The sequence below is a fragment of the Sitophilus oryzae genome, unplaced genomic scaffold (assembly GCF_002938485.1).
Source record: "Sitophilus oryzae breed Bouriz unplaced genomic scaffold, Soryzae_2.0 scaffold_1716_pilon_pilon, whole genome shotgun sequence".
Taxonomy (NCBI): Eukaryota; Metazoa; Arthropoda; class Insecta; order Coleoptera; family Curculionidae; genus Sitophilus; species Sitophilus oryzae.
The window spans coordinates 1,909,059-1,932,215 of NW_022146409.1; the positions used below are offsets into that span (position 1 = coordinate 1,909,059).

General features: G+C 31.6%; 1 protein-coding gene and 1 pseudogene across 2 annotated transcripts in view; both read right to left on the reverse strand.

Moving 5' to 3' along the window:
* Positions 1-311: 311 nt before the first annotated feature.
* Positions 312-1,715, reverse strand: LOC115881325 (annotated as a pseudogene).
* Positions 1,716-17,269: 15,554 nt separating this feature from the next.
* Positions 17,270-23,157, reverse strand: part of LOC115881319 (A disintegrin and metalloproteinase with thrombospondin motifs 18-like) — a 76,691-nt gene continuing 70,803 nt past the window's right edge. For both annotated transcript variants that reach the window (XM_030898755.1, XM_030898754.1), the window contains one exon: positions 17,270-17,645. In XM_030898755.1, the coding sequence (XP_030754615.1) occupies positions 17,304-17,645 (342 nt within the window). In that variant the 3' untranslated portion in view covers positions 17,270-17,303. The remainder of the gene's footprint in view (positions 17,646-23,157) is intronic.

Genomic DNA, 23,157 nt, shown 5'->3' on the forward strand with positions numbered 1-23,157 from the left:
GCTTTAAACGTCAGTTGTCAAACGATCAATAAACAAAGGACGTTTAAATCATTGTTTATCTCTGTGGTTTATCTGTCAACGTCAATCATAACCAATTATACGCTTTTAAAATCGACTAATCTAGCAAGATTTTTAGTATATTTTCGTAAATTTTTCTATTTAATATTTTTGCAAGAGAAATTAAAAACTGGTAATATGTTTAATTAAATTTTTATTAGACTAAAGGAAAAATAATTTTTAAAATTTATAATATATCTTAACATAAAAACTCAACACTTAAATAATCTAAAACAAAATAAAACTTAGGTACGTAATATTAATAAAGAAAAATAGTTTAATACATTATTCCGAATCGGAATATTCATCAGATTTTTTATACAAGTGATTACTGTTATGGTATGACAACAACTCATTGGATATATTTATGTCATAACATTTTGTTTCGATATATTCTTTGCTATGCATTAGTCCAACTATAGTGCTTGTTGACAACGAATTCCTCTGCTTCGTCTTAAGCAGATTAATTTGGGAAAACTTTCTTTCTGCATTTGCAGAAGAATGCGGCAAACTTAGCAAATTAAATGCAAAGGATGAAAGAAAAGGAAACATTTGTGTTTTATCGGCATATTTTTGTTCCTGGACTTTTAACCAAAAGGATATTACGGACTCATCGTTTTTAAAGTTTCGAATTAGATCTGAATTTTTAAGAAGTCTCCACTCATTGTCCAATTTTTGAAGGTCATTTGGCAAAACTAAATTAGGAAAATGTACGGCTAGAGGGACTAGGGACTCATCATTACATTTTATTATATATTCCGGATTTATTAAACACATAGATTTTAATACATCATTGTCAAAATCATATCTTTTAGATAATTGCTCTGCGGCCTCTATATAAAAATCTAGACAACGCACGCGAAGAATATGTATTTCTTCAGCCGATAAATTATTATTTAGGATATATTGAATAAGATTGGCTCCTAAATATATGTTTTCGATATTCTTATAATTCTCTGGATTTTTGACATTTATTTTTTGTAATTGGGTATTACTTTCCAGTACATTTTTTTTAATAAAATAATCCAGAAGGGTTCTGTAAGTTTCACACATGCGAATATGTAGATTGTATAATTTTGGTTCGATCGACTGCATCTCCTTATTTAAACTATTAAAAAGCGGCAAGATATGTTGTAAAAATAACAGAAAAGCCAAGGTTAAAGGGTCTTGAAGGACTTTCAAAATATTTTCTGCTGCCAACAATTTGTCATTTGTGACAGCATCAATGAAATAGAGTTTCAGGGCATTAAATTGTTCAATAATCCTACACACAACCGCCTCTAAAGAAAGCCAACGGGTTTGAGAAGGGTGGAGAATTTTGTGGATTTTTGTATGCGTAAAATTTTGAAATTCCTTTAAGGTTTCAATTCTTTTGGGACTATTTGCTATGTAATTATAAATATTTCTAATGCAGTCTTCAACTGCCCTTGGAAGTTTCATACAAGCACTTGATGAACATAACGCAAAACTGTGACAAACACATTTCATTAAAAAATATGAGGAATGTCAGTTTTTAACTTTGCCATTACTGATTCGTGTGCCCCAGCCATCACATTGGCACCGTCTGAGGCAAACCCAATTAAGTTGTTTAAAAAAGGTACATTATTTTTATTTAGAAAACTTACAATCTCCCTGTAAATATCAACAGCTTTGGAACTCTTCATTGCTATTAGAGTTAGGAATCAATCTCGTATTCTAAAATAAATAAATAATAACTTGATATATTCGAGACTAAAATATAAAATAACACTTTTTAAATATAAAACTAAATGTTTAGTAGTGCTTAAATCAGTGGATTCATCTATTATTAGTGAGAATTTGACAGATTTCAATATGTCATAAATATTTTTCGAACTTAGCTTCCCAATAATATTTTTTACTATAGATGTGGTCTTGGTCCGACTGCATTTAATATTTTTGGCCACATCTGAGTCGCAACAAACTTTTGCCAGAAGTTGAGGAATGTGTTCCGTGACAGTAAATGGCAAATTATGTTCTGCCACAAAAGCAGAAATATACAAATCTGCTCTTTTGTGGCCACATCTAAACTCGTCCGTTCTTTTCCAGTTTTTATAAGCGATGTTAAAGTTGGCTGTTTTTTACGGACTTGCATTTTTTCCGATGTGCCTCGCTGTCTTGATGTCTTACAAGTTGTAATTTTCCCGAACTGACGCTAATATTCTTTTGGCAAACTATGCAATAGCCCTCAGTATCCGTTTTCCCAGGTGCTAGCCAGTTTTTAAATTCTGATTCCCATTCGCTCTTAAATTTTTGTGCATATTTTTTTCTTTTTGGCCTTACTGGAGGTAGGAACCGATGGGTCATCAGTTAAATAAGATTCATCAGAACTAATAATATAATACATTATAGATGCTTAGAATGTCGATATTGCATATTAAATTACTTACCTCATGGTCGAAATATTAAAAAACCGCACACAAGCTACGTTACACGATACGAATCATATACGAATCAAAATCAAGGGATAAAATATATTACTATTACCCTTGATTATGTATACTATTACGAAACAACATGAACTCAGCTGGCTGGTCGTTTCTGGGAATTCCCGAAATATCTACTTCAATTGTGACTTGTGACGTCTGCATAGAGATGAGGCACCGAATCGTTATTCATAGTTTTATCGATAGTAGATTTATAATAATATTATAATATGCTTTTTAATTTATTTTTTAAAAATTCGATAATAAATTCTGGTAACTTTCTCTCCTTTTAAAATTGCGGTAGAATTAGTAGTCTGTGCGGTAGAACGGTAACTACTAGGGTGAAAACGGTAGATCTACCGTAAAAACGGTGGGTCTGGCAGCACTGAGAGGAAGGAGGAAGCCGGAAACGGAAAACTGATTTGACATACAGAACAATGACAGAACATAATTAATAGGCCTATTTAGGCAACTATAAAAACAATTTTGTACGCAATTGTTAGGCAACTAGAAAAATTAAAATAAAAATATGCCATCTAGCGCCCCAGGAAATTACTACCCCAAAAATAAATCGTTCAAGGTCGTATATCTCAGTTGACTGGCCCTGGTGTAAACGTTGTTGCCAAAGTTATTTCTTGTTTGTATGATACATAATACCGTATGATCGAAAAAAAACGGCGTCCATTTGGCTTGGAAGTGACGATCGATGACATTCCCCATATAATTTTACATATAAAATGACAGCGATGTTCATTTCATAGCCATGGGCTGACGCCGTTTTTTTTCGATCATACGGTACGTTACATGATACAAAAAAAGAGTTGAAACCGAAAGAGTTTTGATTGCGTTGGTTTCAACCTTTTCGTGAGGGTGTTAATCTTTTGTTTTGTTTTTTATTTTAGTACGAATCTGATTGCTTTCACTTGATTTTACGTGCCGGTCGCCGGACGAACAAATCCTTATACAGTAGCGCTGTTACGATAAGAACAGATTATAACTTTGTTAATCAAGACATTGAAAACACTCAGATTCGTATTAAAATAAAAAAAAACAACAGATTAACCCCCAAAGAAGTTGAAACCAACGCAATCAAAACTCTTTCGTGCAACTTTGTAGTTATAAATAGTCAAATCTCGTAGGCAAAATATCAGCTATGTGTAGGAGCAATTCCTCAAACGATCGCCTTTTCTTGATTTTAAAATAATTTATAATCTGTTCTTAACGCGAGTTTTCTTCCGACCAGCACGTGTTTTTTTAATGAACCTTTCAAGAAGAAATGAATGAATCTGTCAACGCCGACAAAATTTGGAGGAGTTTTCGCATAGAAAGTAGCCTGTTGTAGCAATAATTAGATGTTTATTTTTTCATTAAATTATGGATCATCCACACTTTTTTTTGACTTGGAATACTTATTTCGATGTATGCTTTCGAGTGATATAAAAAAAAGTATAAAATTCGGAGGGTGTTATATCTGACAAGCACCAACAATTTTACTTTCATTCCCCTCAAAAACGAAATTGATTAATGTAATCCAATATCAAATCTATTGTGGCTACTACATGTTTCCGCTTTATCAGATGATTTGGAAGCAAATAGATAAAAAAGTTTATTGCCAGAAGTAGACGTCAGTATCCCGTATCATAAATAAATAAAATAAAAATCTCGCAGCCAGTTAATTCAATAAGATAATCCGAGTATTGTTTATATCTTATATGATTATTAATAAATTATTTCTAATCCCAACAATGCGATATCGAAATAATCCTATCGCACACTTGGAAGTTAGACGATAAACACGATAAGATTAAATATGACAATAGCCAACTATTTGTTGTGGTACTATAAATCATTTTGAGAAATTTGAAACTAAATATTTCAAATATTTGCTTGTGAAATTGTTTTCTAACAGGATGATCCCAGGAGTTTTGAATTTAACATACATAAAGCCCATTATTTATTATATATTGTCTTTGTTAATTATTATTACAAATTCGTTTTAAGGAAAGGATGTAAAATTCATGTGTGATATGCATTTTTTGAAAACATAGATAATACGCCTTATATCAACGAAGTTATAACGAAAATATTTTTTAGTAAAAGTAGCAAGTAATTTAAAAATAATAAATTTTGTGAATATACACACATGGCCAAAATATTATTTTGGACCTAAGATGATTTTTTTTATATTTTTGGACATATTGGCTTACTACACGACTAACTAATATAAAATTAAAAATCTAAGTACAACTAGGCTGTTATAATTTTATTTCATAATGATTGAAAATCAACAAAAACAAATTTCATTTTAAACAGAAAATATTGAAAACAATTTTAATTATTTCTCACAACTAATAGGCTGTATTGCCTCCTCGAACCTCAATGCAAGCTGTGAGACGACGTGGCATGCTCTCAATCAAGTCGTCCAGAAGATATTGAGGCATGGCTTGCCATGTTTCGCGCGCAGCAATTTTCAATTCATTTAAGGTACGGGGGGGATCAGTCCTTTTGGCAGTATGGCGTTTTAGCATGTCCCAAGCATGCTCGATCACATTCATATCTGGAGACATCGATGGCCACCACAGTTTTCCTTATACCCTCTTACTCGCAAAATTCGCGAACCGCTAAAGTGTGATGGGAGGAGCATTATCGTCCATGTAAACAAATTCATCTCCCACTGCCCCTCGAAATGGACGTAAATGGCTCTAAAACGTCTCTAAGATATGAGGCACGTGTCATTGTGCCATCAATAAAAACAAGAGGAGTTCGAGCTCCGTGCATTATACCTGCCCATACCATAATGCTTCCCCCTTGAAACGGGACACGGGGTTGAGCTGCATTCAAGCTTGCTCGTCTTCCAGATGCTCTCCAGACCAAAGTTCGTCGCGAGTCTGACACTAGGCCTATTCTTGTTTCATCACTAAACATGACGAAATTCCAATTAGGTCCATTTGCTCTCATCTCCTCAGCCCATTGTAATCGCGTAATTTTGTGCTGTAAATTAAGATTCGGAACATGTAGATGCCTCCTTAAATGTAGTCTCTGTCATGGAGTCTTCTTGCTATGGTCTTCCTTCAAGGCGAACTAATTTATTTTTAATAGCAGTACTAGAAAGCAGGGGATTGCGTCGTGCAATTATGGATATTTGACGGTCTTGCACAGCAGTAGCAACTCTCTTTCTACCTCTTCCAGGCCGGTCTGTAACCTCGTTTGTCTCCCTTGTTGATTTTTTTTAATATTTGCGAAACATCGCTTTGGTTAACTCCTACAATTTCAACTATTGCAAGTTGCCGGTAGCCCTGTTGAGACAGTGTTAATATTCTGACTCTATTAAACTGTGAAATAATGTTTCTAGGCATTTTAAGGCCAAAACAATAGTCAAATTTCTTCTGAAACCCAAGAAACCACACGTCGAAATGTGCAAGAATTTGTAATAATATTGGGTTTGAACGACAAACATTGTTTACCATATCCATTTTAATAAAAAAATGTTTATTACTGATTATCAAAGCTATGTATAAAAAAAGATTCTTTAAATTCCTTTCCGTATATTTTTAAACGATACATAGCTACAATACTTTTGGCCATTATATTTAGTAAAAAATATTCAATTGAATTTTGAATTAATAGTAATGAAAATATTATCATATAAATTTAACACTTTTTACTAATCATAAAATAAATAAAAAATTGTGTGTGCATATTTACTTCTTCTTACTTCCGTCTGTCTGTGTGTCCATCTGCCCGTCTGTCCCCCTGTGCATCTGTATGTCTGAAGACTCTATTCGGGTACCTTTATCCACGTGCCGAGTTTGGTTGCAATCAACCCATAAGTAAGAAAAATCCTGATGATTGCGTCCATTTAGAGGCATTAGTTCGAACCGTCGAGGTCGTCATCCTGCAGCCCTTCCCCAATTATGCAGAAATTGACCCACATTTTTCTTCAATATCAAATCCATAGCCCCACCCTTATGAGGATGTGAACAAAACGTCGTATCCACCTTTGCAGGGTGGGACCGTCGCTCATATAGCCTACCCACCAAATTTGGTCGCGATCGGACCACATTAACTTTTGAAGTTTCTTATATCAAAACTAACTATTACAGTGACACGTGTCGTACACGGTTAAGTTGGCCTTGGTCCAATCTATCGACATACCAAATTTTATTTAAATCGGACAATTTTTTGATTTGATTCATTGATGATGGGGTTTCATAGTGCACGAAACGTCGTCAGAATATCATCAAAAGATAGAGCTCTTTGAGCCCCATTTACATTCTGAGTTTGAGCTCTGTAGCTCACATATGGCTCGAGTTACGACGCTCCAAAGAGCCATCTCAACTTCCTCATTGACCACTTTTTTTCACGCTAGCTCGTATGTCAAGGCCGCGTCGTGTCTCGGCCTCGAATATATTAATCCCATCGCGCCTAAATAAGTTTTACTTCAAAAATGTCTATGCGTCTGTGGCGGATTCATTCCTTCAAAAAATCTAATGGGTATTTCGCCACTTGTACTGTAAGAAAATCTATAAAATAAAATAGTTATTTTTGTAATCACTGCTACGTTAAGCCAACGAAGACCAGCTTGTCAGTAGTGATTTACTAATAAACAAATTTGCCTAATCTCTTGCCGTCGTCGGAAGTAAAATAACACAAAGAACAAAGAAAAAATCTATTTAAAATATCTAAATACAACTATTCAAGAGCAACGGGGAAATCTTCAAAGATTTGACACAATTAACCAATAACTTTATAACTGGATAATTGAACGTCTTTGTGAATAACTTTTCAACAATAAGCACAATACAGGGTGCTACACATTCGAGGTACGAGCTAAATGTATCTCGATAACCGTAATAGATACGAACATGGCTAAATTGGGGCAAAGTTGCGCTTTGGGATGTTCACCAGGATGTCATTAAAAAAGTTTTAAAAATGTCAAGGATTGCTGAGTTTTTTGGTAAAAACGGATTTTTTTTGGAAATCAATTTTATTTTTTCCTCTCGTTACTTTTTAGAAAATCAAAAAACTAGTTGCACATTCTCATAGCCATTTTATTAGGGCTATCTGATAGTATTTTTAGATTTTCAAATTAGCTTATAATTTTTGAGATACAGAGGCAAACTAACTTTTTTTAAATACGGACCTGCATTTTTTTTCAGATTTTGAGAGAACTCGGTCTCACTCGAACTTGAACTACGGTGAGTACAATGATATGCCACACTTAATTTTTTTTTGTTCAGGCATTTGAACACAATTATTTAAACTAATTTCAAGTCCGGCTCTGTTTTTTTTATATTCAATCTATTCATCGTTACAATATTGAGATAAGCTTTCAAACCTAACAATGACGTGGGGTAAAACATTGAATACGGAAAATCAAATGCAATAAAATAATTAATATAAATATAATATAATAGTAGAGTAGTACAATGTCCAGCGAGGTTCCTGGACCTATCGCTACATTATTTGATGTCATTTGTAAAAGTAAAATCAATTCATCTCAACATTTACAACAAAGAATACAAAATGCATTCGGAAGTATAAGAAGAAAGTTCAAAGAGCTATAAATAAAATTGAGCGAAAAATAAATTTGCGCAATAGGGAGGGTGGTAACCCTTTCGAAAATGCAGAACATTAGAAACTAGTTTGTAGAAGTTGATTTATTTATAATAAATACGATTAATAATATGCATGTTATTAAATCGCACACTGAAATTTCAAATTCACAATAAAAGAGTTAAAAATAATAACTTCTTCTGACATGGATATTATTTATTTGAATCTTCCAATTGGCTCGATTTTCCTTATTCAATGTTAATTAGCGCTCATCAATATTCTTGCGATGAATATAATCAGATTAAATAATTTAAGAAACCAGAGTCGGACTTGACATTATTTTAAATAATAATTAAATAGTTTTGCTGCTGTTAAGGTCTCCAAAACAAAAAAAAAAGTATAAAATGTGGCATATCATTGTATTCAGACCGATTTATTTCAAAGCATGAAATAAAAAATGCAGGTCCGTATTGAAAAAAATTAAGTTGGTCTCTGTATCTCACAAATTATCAGCTAATTTGAAAATCTAAAAATTCTATCAGATAGCCCTAATAAAGAATGTGCAATTAGTTTTTTGATTTTCTAAAAACTAACGACAGGAAATAATAAAATTGATTTTCAACAAAATCAGTTTTTTCCAAAAAACTCAGCAAATCTTTAAAATTTTTAAAACTTATTTGATGGCATCTTGATGAACATTTCCAATACGGTAACTTTGCCTCAATTTAACCATGTTCGTATCTATTGCGGTTACCGAGATACCAATGCTCGTACCTCGAATTTGTAGCACCCTGTATACAATGATTTAATTTCAAATTTGTCATATTTTCCAGTGTAAATCAAAATAGAAAATAATTTATCACGTAAGGTGCTTTTCTCCATACAAATGAAAAATATAAAATTGTTATTTATATCGTAATTTATTTACTTTAAGATTTAGGTATACAAGGATTTAAAAAGATCTGCTAATAAAATTAAGTAAATAGGCTTCTCTCAAAATGAGCCAATAATTATTTTGCATAAATATTTTTAATCTGAAATATTTAATTCGATTAATAACATATTGAGAAATACCCAGAATTTTCAACTGAAATAAATACTTTTTATTTCCATCAAGTAGATATTCAAAATAAAAAAATCTTCATCAAAATACAGCCTTCACAGTTAATTTAGGATACTTAAATTCTTTTAAGAAATAACTATTTTCGACTGCTACACAAAATGATTGACATTTGTGGAATTTGCACTAATAAACAATACTGAAATAATTTTATAATGCTATTCAACTTAAGTGTTCGCTTGTAAGAGAGTATTAGATAAACTTCCTTATTATAAAGGTTCTTTAAAAATAGCAAATGCGTAAGAGTTCAATAAAAAATACTCATATGAGTACTTTCGAACGAGATAGATGTCTATCTGGTCAATTTTTTCGTTTTTGGTTCACTTGGGGAAGTGAATTATGAATTGTTTCGTCTTTATTTTGTTATGATTACATGCGCTTTATCAATATGTCTGTCCATTACGGTCACAGATGTGCCTGTCATTTTAATTTACAAGTAAATGTTATTTTCTGTCATTTTCTGAATGTAATTTGTCGAAATCTTCCCTCACTCGTTGGAAAGACTTTAGCTCATGCTAATTTTATATGCAACGGGTAAATTCGATTAGAAATATTGGTATATAACGTTCAATATTTAAATTTATTAATAAAATTAAAGCATCAAAACGAAAGTGTGTAGTAACTAAAGAAATACTTAAAGATTGCTTTTCTATTAACAAAGAATAATAAGATTCTCATGTTATTTGTAACGTATAGGCAGTACAAATCATGGTGCTACTGACAACGGCAAAAGGGTATACCGGTTGAGTCTCAAAAATGGCTCACCCCTATACCTTTTTATTTTTTAGTTAAAAACCGAGATTTGGTATGTTAGTAGATGACATAAATTAGGATTGATTGACGTATTCAATTGTTTTCGGTCACTTCCGGGTTCACCGGAAATGACTAAAACTTTTGATTTTTAAATTATACCCCCGGTATTTTTTTACTTTATTCGATAGAAAATGTCACTCTGACTAAAATGATATATCATATGTCAACTTTTGATATTTTTGCATATGGTTTATTTGAAATTATAACTATGTGGTTCGTAACGAAAATTTGACTCGAAATACCAAGTGTGTGGTATCAAATTATTCATAAAAAAATGCTTTTTCCAAATATGCTAATGAGTCACCCTCGTTCCATTTGAAAAAATTGAGACATGATTAAAAATACGATTTGAGCATTTTCTAACCGGCCAGGAGAAGACATTAAAAACATTAGAGGATCAAATCTATTTTTCTAAGGCTCCTTGATTAATAATTAGCGTTTTTAACATAGCCATGGCACTCTAGATTGAATTTTAAAATACAATTTTTTATTAATCGAGAATGTCAAAAGTTGACATATGATATGTCATTCTATTTAGAATGTCATTTTCTATCGAATAAAGTAAAAGAATACCGAGGGTGCCATTTAAAAATCAAAAGTTGTAGTCATTTCCGGCGAAACAGGAAGTGACCAAAAACAATTGAATACACCAATCAATCTTAATTTATGTCATATACTAACATACGAAATCTCGTTTTTTTATCTGAAGAAATAAAAAAGTTATAGAGGTGACCTACTTTTGAGACGCACCCGGTAAGATACTTAACACTTTTTCAAAAATTTTTAAACTTATTTGATGGCATCTTGATGAACATTCCAATAAGGCAACTTTGCCTCGATTTAACCATGTTCGTATCTATTAGGGTTACCGAGATACCAATGCTCGTACCTCGAATTTGTAGCACCCTGTAGGTATACAATGATTTAATTTCAAATTTGTCATATTATACAGTGTAAATCAAAATAGAAAATAATATATCACGTAAGGTGTTTTTCTCCATACAAATGAAAAATATGAAATTGTTATTTATATCGTAATTTATTTACTTTAAGATTTAGGTATACCAGGATTTAAAAAGATCTGTTAATAAAATTAAGTATATAGGCTTCTCTCAAAATGAGCCAATAATTATTTTGCATAAATATTTTTAATCTGAAATATTTAATTCGATTAATAACATATTGAGAAATACCCAGAATTTTCAACTGAGATAAATACTTTTTATTTCCATCAAGTAGATATTCAAAATAAAAAAATCTTCATCAAAATACAGCCTTCACAGTTAATTTAGGATACTTAAATTCTTTTAAGAAATAACTATTTTCGACTGCTAGACAAAATGATTGACATTTGTGGAATTTGCACTAATAAACAATACTAAAATAATTTTATAATGTATTCAACTTAAGTGTTCGCTTGTAAAGAGAGTATTAGACTTCGCTTATTATAAAGGTTTCTTTAAAATAGCAAAATGCGTAGAGCTCAATAAAAGTACTCATATGAGTACTTTCGAACGAGATAGATGTCTATCTGGTCAATTTTTTCGTTTTTGGTTCACTTGGGGAAGTGAATTATGAATTATTTCGTCTTTATTTTGTTATGATTACATGCGCTTTATCAATATGTCTGTCCATTACGGTCACAGATGTGCCTGTCATTTTAATTTACAAGTAAATGTTATTTTCTGTCATTTTCTGAATGTCATTTGTCGAAATCTTCCCTCACTCGTTGGAAAGACTTTAGCTCATGCTAATTTTATATGCAACGGATAAATTCGATTTGAAATATTGGTATATAACGTTCAATATTTAAATTTATTAATAAAATTAAAGCATCAAAACGAAAGTGTGTAGTAACTAAAGAAATACTTAAAGATTGCTTTTCTATTAACAAAGAATAATAAAATTCTCATGTTATTTGTAACGTATAGGCAGTACAAATCATGGTGCTACTGACAACGGCAAAAGGGTATACCGGTTGAGTCTCAAAAATGGCTCACCCCTATACCTTTTCTATTTTTTTAGTTAAAAAACCGAGATTTGGTATGTTAGTAGATGACATAAATTAGGATTGATTGACGTATTCAATTGTTTTCGGTCACTTCCGGGTTCACCGGAAATGACTACAACTTTTGATTTTTAAATTATACCCCGGTATTTTTTTACTTTATTCGATAGAAAATGTCACTCTGACTAAAATGATATATCATATGTCAACTTTTGACATTTTTGCATATGGTTTATTTGAAATTATAATTTGCGGTTCGTAACGAAAATTTGACTCGAAATACCAAGTGTGTGGTATCAAATTATTCATAAAAAAATGCTTTTTCCAAATATGCTAATGAGTCACCCTCGTTCCATTTGAAAAAATTGAAATATGATTAAAAATACGATTTGAGCATTTTCTAACCGGCCAGGAGAAGACATTAAAAACATTAGAGGATCAAATCAATTTTTCTAAGGCTCCTTGATTAATAATTAGCGTTTTTAACATAGCCATGGCACTCTAAATTGAATTTTAAAATACAATTTTTTATTAATCGAGAATGTCAAAAGTTGACATATGATATGTCATTCTATTTAGAATGTCATTTTCTATCGAATAAAGTAAAAAAATACCGAGGGTGCCATTTAAAAATCAAAAGTTGTAGTCTCATTTCCGGCGAAACAGGAAGTGACCAAAAACAATTGAATACACCAATCAATCTTAATTTATGTCATATACTAACATACGAAATCTCGTTTTTTATCTGAAGAAATAAAAAAGTTATAGAGGTGACCCACTTTTGAGACGCACCCGGTAAACTACTTAACACTTTTTCAAATGCTTTTGATTTCCCTTTTAAAATAAAGTCTGTTCATCTGCCTAAAGAGCCAGAACGGAAGAAGATTAGAAGAATATTGTCGACATCCAAACAATAACAGAAAATACAATTTGTCTGTGAATTAAAATGACAGACAACAATTCAGGAAAAAAGAAAATGGTAAACCTATATTATTAAAAGCGTAGGAAAATGTCGTGTTTTTATATTTTTATCACGTATTTACGTTGGTCTTACTGTTAGCATTATTTTGCGTTTATAAGAATAAAATCCTATTTAATATGTATTTATTTATGTCACATAATCAAACAGAAAAATTACTGATATTTTTGTTGTTTATGTATTAATTTCCTTGAAGAACTATTAAATTCTAGTTACTTGTGTATATTTATCTAGGTTTCTCAAAAGTGGCTCACCTCTATGATTTTTATATTTTTTTCAGAAAAATAAACAAGATTTGGTACGTTAGTATATGACATAAATCAGGATTGACTGACGTATTCAATTGTTTTCGGCTTTTTTTTTTACTTTAATTCGATAGAAAATGAAACTGAGTAGAATGACATGTCATATGCCAACTTTTGATATCTTCGCTTAAAAAAAAATTGTATTTTAAATTTCAATCTCCTGGGCCTGTGTTAAAAACACTAATTTTTATTGATTTAATAATTTGATCTTTAATGTTTTAGTGTCTTGTCCTAAGACCTAATTTGTTTCACATGGAACGAGGGTGGCTTATTAGTATATTTGGAGAAAGCATTTTTTATGAATAATTCGGTACCACACACTTGAGTCAAATTGTCGTTACTTTTATAGTCATGGCACTCTAAATGGAGATATAAAATGCTATTTTTTTAATGAAAATGTCAAAAGTTGATATATGAGACGTCATTCTAGTCAGAATGTAATTTTCTATCAAATGAAGTAGAAAATATCGAGGGTTCTATTTCAAAAATCAAAAGTAAATTTATGTAATATATTAACCGAGATATTAACCTACCAAATCTCGGTTTTTAAATGAAAAAATAAAAAAGTTATATGAGCCACTTTTTAGAAACACCCGGTATTTCAAGTTCTCTGAAACCAATGTGATTGATTTAAATACACTTCGTCGCATAAAACCAATTATAAAATTAAGAAGAAATAATAAAAAATATAAATACACAAAAGTCCAAACCGCCTAAATTAAAACTTCACGTACTAAATTGAAAATTTTTAAGAAGTATAACAAAACAGACTAACAAAGAATTTAAATGAAGATGATTCCTACTCTAATGCACAAATATATACTACTAGCACACTACTAGCGTGTACCAGCGACTTCGTTCGCGTCGAATTAATCATTTGTAATGGTGATGATAAAGCAAAGCAAGAATTTCCATTAACATACAAACTGGATAAAATTTTCTCACATTTATGTCAGAATGAGAAAAAACAATATGGCGATATTATTATATAACTTGGTAATATTTGAGGGGTAATTTCATCTCGTTGGAATTTGACTTTCGAAAAATCCGTTTGCCTAAAATAAGCTTTTTACGTCAAGCAGTTTAAAAAAGCTTAAGTTTTAAAATAAGCTTTTTGGAACACCCTGTATGATTTTTTTAAAAATTTCAAAATATGTAAAAAAACCAAATGAAATATGCTTGTCCAAGCGTTTTCCCGAAAGACTAACCGTTTTTTAAATAACAAATATTGTAATATCTGAGGGGCGTTTTCACCCTCTTGGAATTTGAGATTCGAGAAACCCCTCCTTATCGAACCTCTACACCCCACAGTCAATCTGTTTGCCAAAAATCAGCTTTAAACGTTAAACAGTTTAAGCAGAATCGTGATTACTCAATGGTCATATTTTATGAAACACCCTGTATAAATTTAAAAAAAATCTTAAAATTTGTAAAACAACAAAATAAAATATACGTGTTTAAGAGTTTTTCCGAAAAACTCACCGGTTTTTAAATAAAAAATATTTTAATATTTGAGGTATATTGATAGTTTCACCCCCTTAGAATTCGAGTTTTGAAAAATCCCTTCTTATCGAACCTCTACACCCTAAAGTCAATCTGTTTTCCAAAAATCAGCTTTTTACGTCAAGCGTTTTAAGCAGGATCGTGATTAATCAATGACCAGATTTTTCGAAACACCCTGTATACATTTTTAAAAAATCTTAAAATATGTAAAAAAACAAAATAAAATATACGTGTTTAAGCGTTTTTTCGGTAACTTGACCGTTTTTTAAATAAAAATATTGTAATATTTGAGGGGTGGTTTCACCCTCTTCCAACTGGAATTTCGAAAAATCCCTTCTTATCGAACCTCTACACCCTAGAATCAACCTGTATGCCAAAATTGAGCTTCTTACGTTGAGTGGTTTGAGCAGGATCGTGATTAATCAGTATGTGAGTCACTTAAGAATAGGATAAGAAATTTTAGTTTTAAGTACGCCTATGACCGAAAGCGAACGTCTACCTCCCGCTTCTAATCAGCGGCCATATTTGGATGGAATCAGGGATGAGTAAATATAAAGGACCCTAAAATTAATAAATTTTGCTCGTCTGCTCTGTTCAAACACGTAAGAAATATTTATTGATGGATCAGTATGGCAGAGAACTAATAAAAAGGCCGTTATTATGAATAACAAAATGGTATTTGAACATCATATTATAATCAAATTGAATTGACAATAGATTAATTTATCAGCTATCCGCAGAAAATTGACAATAATAATAGAAACATGACACATGGCAATTAATATAATTCCAAATTCAAAATCGATAAGAGTTCTCATTCATAATAGTAATATAGGTATATTTCAAAGAACTTTACTTAAAATTAACTTTTTTAATTTTGTACTAGTTTATGGCACTTGGTGGTATAACTTAACAAAATAATATCAATCATTAAATAAAGCATAAACGAACCAATAAATAAACAAAAAGGTTAATTTATTTAATAAAACGTACAACGTACAGCTTTGGATGCCGATTGTCGTGTGTATGAAGAATACAGTCAACGTGTGTTCAGTACAATACGATATACTGAAAGAGAAAAGACTATAAAATACGGGAGAAAAATGAGAAGTTTATTACCTATCCACTTAATCCGGATCGGTCGACAATAGAATTTGTGATATTTACAACATTATGTAATTAATTGATTATCGGTCCTATTATGTAACTGAGGATGTACGTAACTACGTAATAGGGCATATTTTTTGGTTAGTTTATTTAATGAAGCGTACACACGGCATTGGTTGCTGATTCTCGTGTGTCAACGTGTTCAGTACAATACGATATACTGAGAGAGATGCTGATGCTCTATTACGTAGACACGTACATCCCTAGTTGCATAATAAGACAGATAATCTATTAATTACAAAACGTATTAAAAGCGCAAATTCTGTTGTCGAACGCTGTAATCAGTATAAGATTATGTATTAAATAATTATGGAGGTGCATATGAAACATTAAACAATTCATCATTGTGTTAAGTTATACCACGTAATTTAAAAAAAAAGATCAATCATTTAATATCTCACTTCACACTGTCTCACTCCATTATTATTTAATACTGATTAGAATGGTCGACAATAGAATTTGCACTATTTACTACGTAATACAGCATATTTTTTGGTTAGTTTATTTAATGATATAACCGATAATGTACACACGGCTTTGGGTGCCGATTGTCGTGCACAGAGTCTATAGACTCTGTTATTGTATAAATGAACAAAGAGAAAAGAGCAAGAATTTTCCCAAGCGCATGAAGTTGAGCTCCGGGTTAAGTGGATAGGTAATAATTTTCTCTCCCCGACTTACAAGATTGCCATAGCGATTCACTTCTAGACATGTAGGTAAATGATGACTAAAATAAACGACCCAAGATTTTCTCTTGCCGACCAGTATATTATCGTATTCTTAAAGAAATTAGAATAAAATTAACTATGTAAAAAATTTCATGTATACTACTAAAATGAAGATAACATATCTAAGCTGAATGTAATCTATTACAGTTGTAGTAAAATGAGTAACTAATTGTCGAAAATCCAGATCCAACCCTAGATGCGACATTTTTTTGAAACGTCTACTTATGCGGTTTGAAATTTTGATGCAAAATCTGGCAATACCGCTCAGAAGAAATGTATCCACCCGTACCCACCCAACTTTTTTCTCTTTTTAATACATTTGATTTGCCATTAAGCTGCCTACATCACTGTCTTAAACGTTAAAATCCTATACACAGAGTTGACCTGTCCCGATGTGTATAGTATTTGAAAATGTAGAATAAATACTCAGTCTAATCTTTAATTTGAACCAGGTCTCTTTGAGAAGAATGGACGCCTTCTTTAAATTTCATATAGTATTTGGCTTCTTGCTGTTTTTTTTTAATTAATGTAAGGAACCAAAATATATAAAAAAAACATAATATAATATATTTTATTACACATATAAAAGATACATAATATTATTCTAGTAATATCTGCGAGGTTTATATCATATTCTGATAGGTCAAAACTTGAATATCATCATGAAAATTATTAACATTCGTAATTCTATCTCTCTTAATATAGTCAGAACAAGATTTGCAACATAAGCTTCTAAATCCTCTCAGCTCACAGTATCTTTGAAGGAGTTCAAAAGCGCAGTATTTCGATGTGTCCTCTTTACACCTCTTCAATCTTCTGCCTTTGCATAGTTTGTTGTTGTGACGAGTGTAGTCTCCTAGGCAGATCTGTCGTTGAGGTGGTGGTGGTTCTCCACAGGTACCATTTTCGTCTGCTGGACAATGTGCCGTTCTGGAAGTAATTCCTGTTCCGCAGGATTCTGAACACTAAAAATAAAAAAAAATATGTTATAAATGACTTCTAGTTATAAAATGCTTGCCAAAAACTTCTTACAAATTAGAGTGATTTTTATTGCTGGACTTTTGAAAAAGGTTGTTATTATAGGAAATCAATGCCAAAAGGGCATAACAGAGTAGTGTATAATGTTGATTTTCGTTACTTTTGACTACTCGTTACTAATCGTTACTCCACTATTATAATCATTTCAAATGTTCGTTACTGTGATTACTTTGTACTCTTTGTACTGATCTGTAGTGTCCAACCGAATGTCAGTTTTTGGCCGAAGCCGATGATTCGACTTTTGCCATAACCTTCGGCAAAAGCCGAAGCCGCAGTCGAAGCCGAAGTCAAAGTCGGAGCCGAAGGTTTAATTAGACTTAATACTACTTAATATCAATGTTGAGTATGCTTACAATAAATAAATTACATTTACAAAAACGATAACTCCGTTTTAATTTTTATTCAAAATATGTGTTTATTAAAATGCAACATAAAGGTAACATAACACCAAACACACAAACAAAACCTGATTTTCTAAAGTAAATTAAATATCATTAAACAAATCATAAACAAAAAAAGTATAAACAAAATAATAATGGCTAATATTCAAAATCAAACAACCTAATGTTATGCCGGGTCCAAACCAAGCAGACAAAACAACGACAAGACATAAACATTCATGTTTTACGACAAAATTGCGACAAATCCAATACATTTCTGCGACATTTTTGACTCATTTTTGTTTTGTTTCAAAATTCGGAGACTTTTCAATGTCCCGTCTCGAGTCAGTAAAGATCAAAGTGTCTATATTTTGTTCATATATTTTACGACAAGTTGTCGGCGCAGTGTGGATGGCGTGTGCTGCCAACAGTAGGAGACCAGTGAAATCACACATGGTTAATAAAACTCATTCGCAACAAGTAAACTTTTGACTTTGTCCTTGAGGACTTTTGTCCTTGCGGTATGGACAATTTGTCTCAAGTTTGTCTTTTCAGAATTCTCCATTTTTTGTCTCAAAATCGTGTTTACTTTTTGTCGCCTTGGTCTGGACCGGGCATTATACGTTGAAAACAAAAGTTTATCAACATTTTCGCCATGTAAATTAGCTCTTCTTTCGTCATAAATTTGACCATCAAAACTGAACAAATTCTTCACTAGAAACACTAGTGGGAGGAGCTGATAAATATTTGGTTGCAATTAGTCTTAAGTGTATATACGGACTGGAATATGGACCAATACTCAAAAATGTCAGCGGTTCTAAGCAGCAAAGGTTCCTTCAAATAGCAAGTCAAATGTTCTTCAAAAGGCACGTGGGAATAGTCAGAATCTTCAGATGCAGTGACATTCAAAGGCATTTTGTCGTGGGTATCTCATAAATGGTCGTTTGAGGAGTGGTTTGAGGTATTTCCAGGAGAGGGGTCTGATCTTGAACAAGAGGGTCCAGGTTCCTCAACATCCACATTCATATATGATCTGTTCGATTTGTTGGTGCACAGTTTTCACGTAGAAATGTCAAAATGTCGGGCTTTGCATTTTTTTTCAATTTCAGTTTCGTCGCTAGTCAAATATTTTGTTTTAAACCTTGGATCGATTAGAGTGGCAATTAACAACGATGAAGTATTTCAACATAAGCAAATCTCTTGTTAACAAACTCACACAAGCGGCTTATCAAAAGTTTTATATCTTCAGTGTCTTCATCCTTCTGAGCAAGTTTTGCATTTAGCATAGCAATCAATGGTATGATTAAGGATACTGAAGAAGAATCGGCCAAAAAGTTCAGTTTCGGTGGCTCCAACGGTCTAAGACACTAGAAAAAAATTCTTAGAACTTACGACCGATAAAAATTAAAGATTTTCTTTGATTTATGTAAGAACAATCTACGGATTGTAACGAGGTTGTCGAGGTTTCGAGGATTAGGACACTGTGTCCTCAACGAATACCTCATTAGATTGAAGCTGAGAAGCAACGGTGAATGCAGATTCTGTGGCGAAAAAAGGGAAACACCAGAACACCTCATCACTAAGTACATCGTGACGACAACCGTTCGTGCCATTAACTTTGGTAAGGCTAATGTCGGAGATTTGGCCTCTGTAGAGCCTCTCAGATTCTAGCTTTTGTCAAAGCCCTGGGTTCTTCAAGAATCTCAAGAAAGGGGAACTACCCCCTAACCTAACACACTAGATCTATAATATTGCGTTGATTAATCCCCCTCGTAAACATTCCACATTCTACGTCCAATAATAATGGCTAGCTTAATAGCATGCTATACAGGGTAAATTGTAAATATTAATTGAGTCAAAAACTTTACATTTTCTTCGAAAATTGCTTTTTAGATAATTTAGCATTGTATTCATTTTGACATTCTTCTTTATAAAAATATTTTTAAAAATCTGGATTAAAAAATATAGAATTATATAGATATTTCTGTATGTGTGTAATTTATAAAATTTCTAACAGATTTCTATTACCTTCAAGCATATACAGGGTCCGGCAATAGTGCGTCAGGCATCTGTAGCTCATAGAATAAATAACTTGAGAATTTTGTTTAAGTGCAAACCTAAAGTATGTACCAGGATGTATTTCAGGAAAATATTTTAACTTCTATAGGGTGGCTCAAAAAAGTGTCAGTGGACCTGGATGATTTTTTTTTTAATGGAACACCCTGTATATAATTGCATTTTTGGCTTCCTTTCAGATCACTTTACATAACCCTAAGATATGAATAAATATATTTCGATAGTTTCAGAGATATTAAAAAATAAATAAAAAATATGTATATTTATTTATATATTTTTCAGCCCTTCTTAAAAAAATTATTAAAAATACAAGAACTGTTCTGAAATCAAAACCATATTAGGTATTTACTTTAGATAGTCTGTTCTTAGTTTGTTATAAATATGGTAATGGTATATCATACAGGATGTTCAATATTCTACGCCAAACTTTCTAAAATATAAAATAATTTTTCTTTGTTATTTTAAATGGAACACCCTGTATATTATATTTTTATTAGATGGAGAGTTAAAAAATAAACATTTTTTGTATTTAGAGTACTTCAAAATTTTGAACGGTTTCGCAGACAGGCGCAGTATTATTTCATATGGCGCTTTCAATGGTAAAATACGAGAAAAAAATCATTGGGTGGCTTTGATAAAAATTTACTGTGGAAAATTCCATATGAAATATAAAACCGCAAATATCTGCGAAACCGTTAAAAATTTTGAAATACTCTAAATACAAAAAATGTTTAAATAATGGTAAAATACGAGAAAAAAATCATTGGGTGGCTTTGATAAAAATTTACTGTGGAAAATTCCATATGAAATATAAAACCGTAAATATCTGCAAAACCGTTAAAAATTTTGAAATACTCTAAATACAAAAAATGTTTAGATAATGGTAAAATACGAGAAAAAAATCATTGGGTGGGTTTGATAAAAATTTACTGTGGAAAATTCCATATGAAATATAAAACCGCAAATATCTGCGAAACCGTTAAAAATTTTGAAATACTCTAAATACAAAAAATGTTCATTTTTTAATTCTCGGTCTATTGAAAAAATAATATACAGGGTATTCCATTTAAAAAAATGAGGAAAAATTATTCTATATTTTAGAAAGTTTGGCGCAGAATTTTGAACATTCTGTATAATTTACGATTTTCATATTTATAGCAAAGTAAGTACAGACCATCTAAAGTAAATACCTAATATAGTTTTGATTTCAGGACCGGTTCTTGTATTTTTAATAATTTTTTTAAGAAGGGCTGAAAAATATATATTTTTGATTTATTTTTTAATATCTCTGAAACTATCAAAATATATTTATTCATATCTTAAGGTTATGTAAAGTGATCTGAAAAGAAGCCAAAAATGCAATAATATACAGGGTGTTCCATTTAAAAAAAATCATCAAGGTCCACTCACACTTTTTTGAGCCACCCTATAGAAGTTAAAATATTTTCTTGAAATACATCCTGGCACATACTTTAGGTTCGCACTTAAACAAAATTCTCAAGTTTTTTATTCTAGGAGCTACAGATGCCCGACGCACTATTGCCGGACCCTGTATATACTGAATCAAATTATATTTCATCATACAGTACAAAATTACCAGATAATAGTAAACAACCATTTGACTTATTATTATTGTAGAAAGCTCCGAAACTGAAAGCTGTAAAATTTTACGCTACACTTTTGAAAAGCAAAAGATAATAAACACTGCACCTGATCAAAAGACTATTTAACTTGGAGTATATTTTAGGCCTGTCAAGCATTTAGAAATGTTTGGGAAGAGAGTTAAAAATATTTTCGTGAAGTTATAGGTGGCTACAGTTTAAATCCTTTTACTGAAAAGTAAATTCAAATATTACACCTACGAATATACCTATTAAAGTTTTTTGACACCTTGAAATACCGTCTTATCATACCATTTCTATTTGCGTTGTGAAATGTTCTAGTTTAAATATTGATAGTTTATTAAACATTCAACAATTCAACATAACTAAATTCTATTTTTAACAAGCAATTGAGAAAAAACTAAGGCTTGTTAATAATAATTTTCTGCTAATTTATAATTGGTTTTATGTAAAATTTATAAATGTAGAAAGACATTTACATCGGTTTGAATTAGGCCAGTATTAGACTGTAAAATATATTTAAACAATGTCTTTGATGATATTTCTCTTATCTAAAATTATTTTCGCTAATTTCATTATAGGCCAGTCAAATAAGATCTATTATAGGGGTCACCAGGAAAATAGTGTTGGAAAGCTCATGTTTTGATTTCTTCAGTTGGCATGAAAGATAATTATCCTAGTTTTGCACGGTTGCTCGACCGCCGCGGCCGCGCCGCTCCACTCAGGAGGACCAAAAGATGGTAAAATTCTTGGACTTTTTTCAGATCTTTGTCTATAATTCCGAAACGTTGCGTTCTAGCGAATATTATATTATTACAAAAATTGAAGACTATTAAATTCTGCGTATAATAAGTATTAATTCGTTAAATTGGCAGAAATCTAAAGATGAAGAATGGTGATATTTACCAATATTGCTTTTTATCAGCATTAAAGTGGCATTCAAACGTTCGTCACACGGAAATGACCATTCTAAATAATAAATCATACAATAAAAGTTGCAGAGCATCAAATTATCATTTTACATCAAATATTTGTGCCCAACTCTCCATGAAATTTCTTAATAGAGTAAGATTCCAGAGCGAGCTGACATAACTTATTTTCACAAGGATGAAACCTTAGGCTCTCAGTAGTGCTCTCATGTGCTGTGAATACCGGCGTGTTTGTGAGTTTCGCCCTGTGAGACCTTGGCAGATACAGGTTGAGAAAGGTAAAACTAAAAGGACTTATATTTATAAATAAGGTAAATATATACATTTTCTCACATAAAACATCATCATCATCATCATCATCATCACGCAGCCCCCTTTCACGTCCATAGTTGAACATAGGCCTCCTCCAAACGTCTCCAGTTCTCGCGGTTT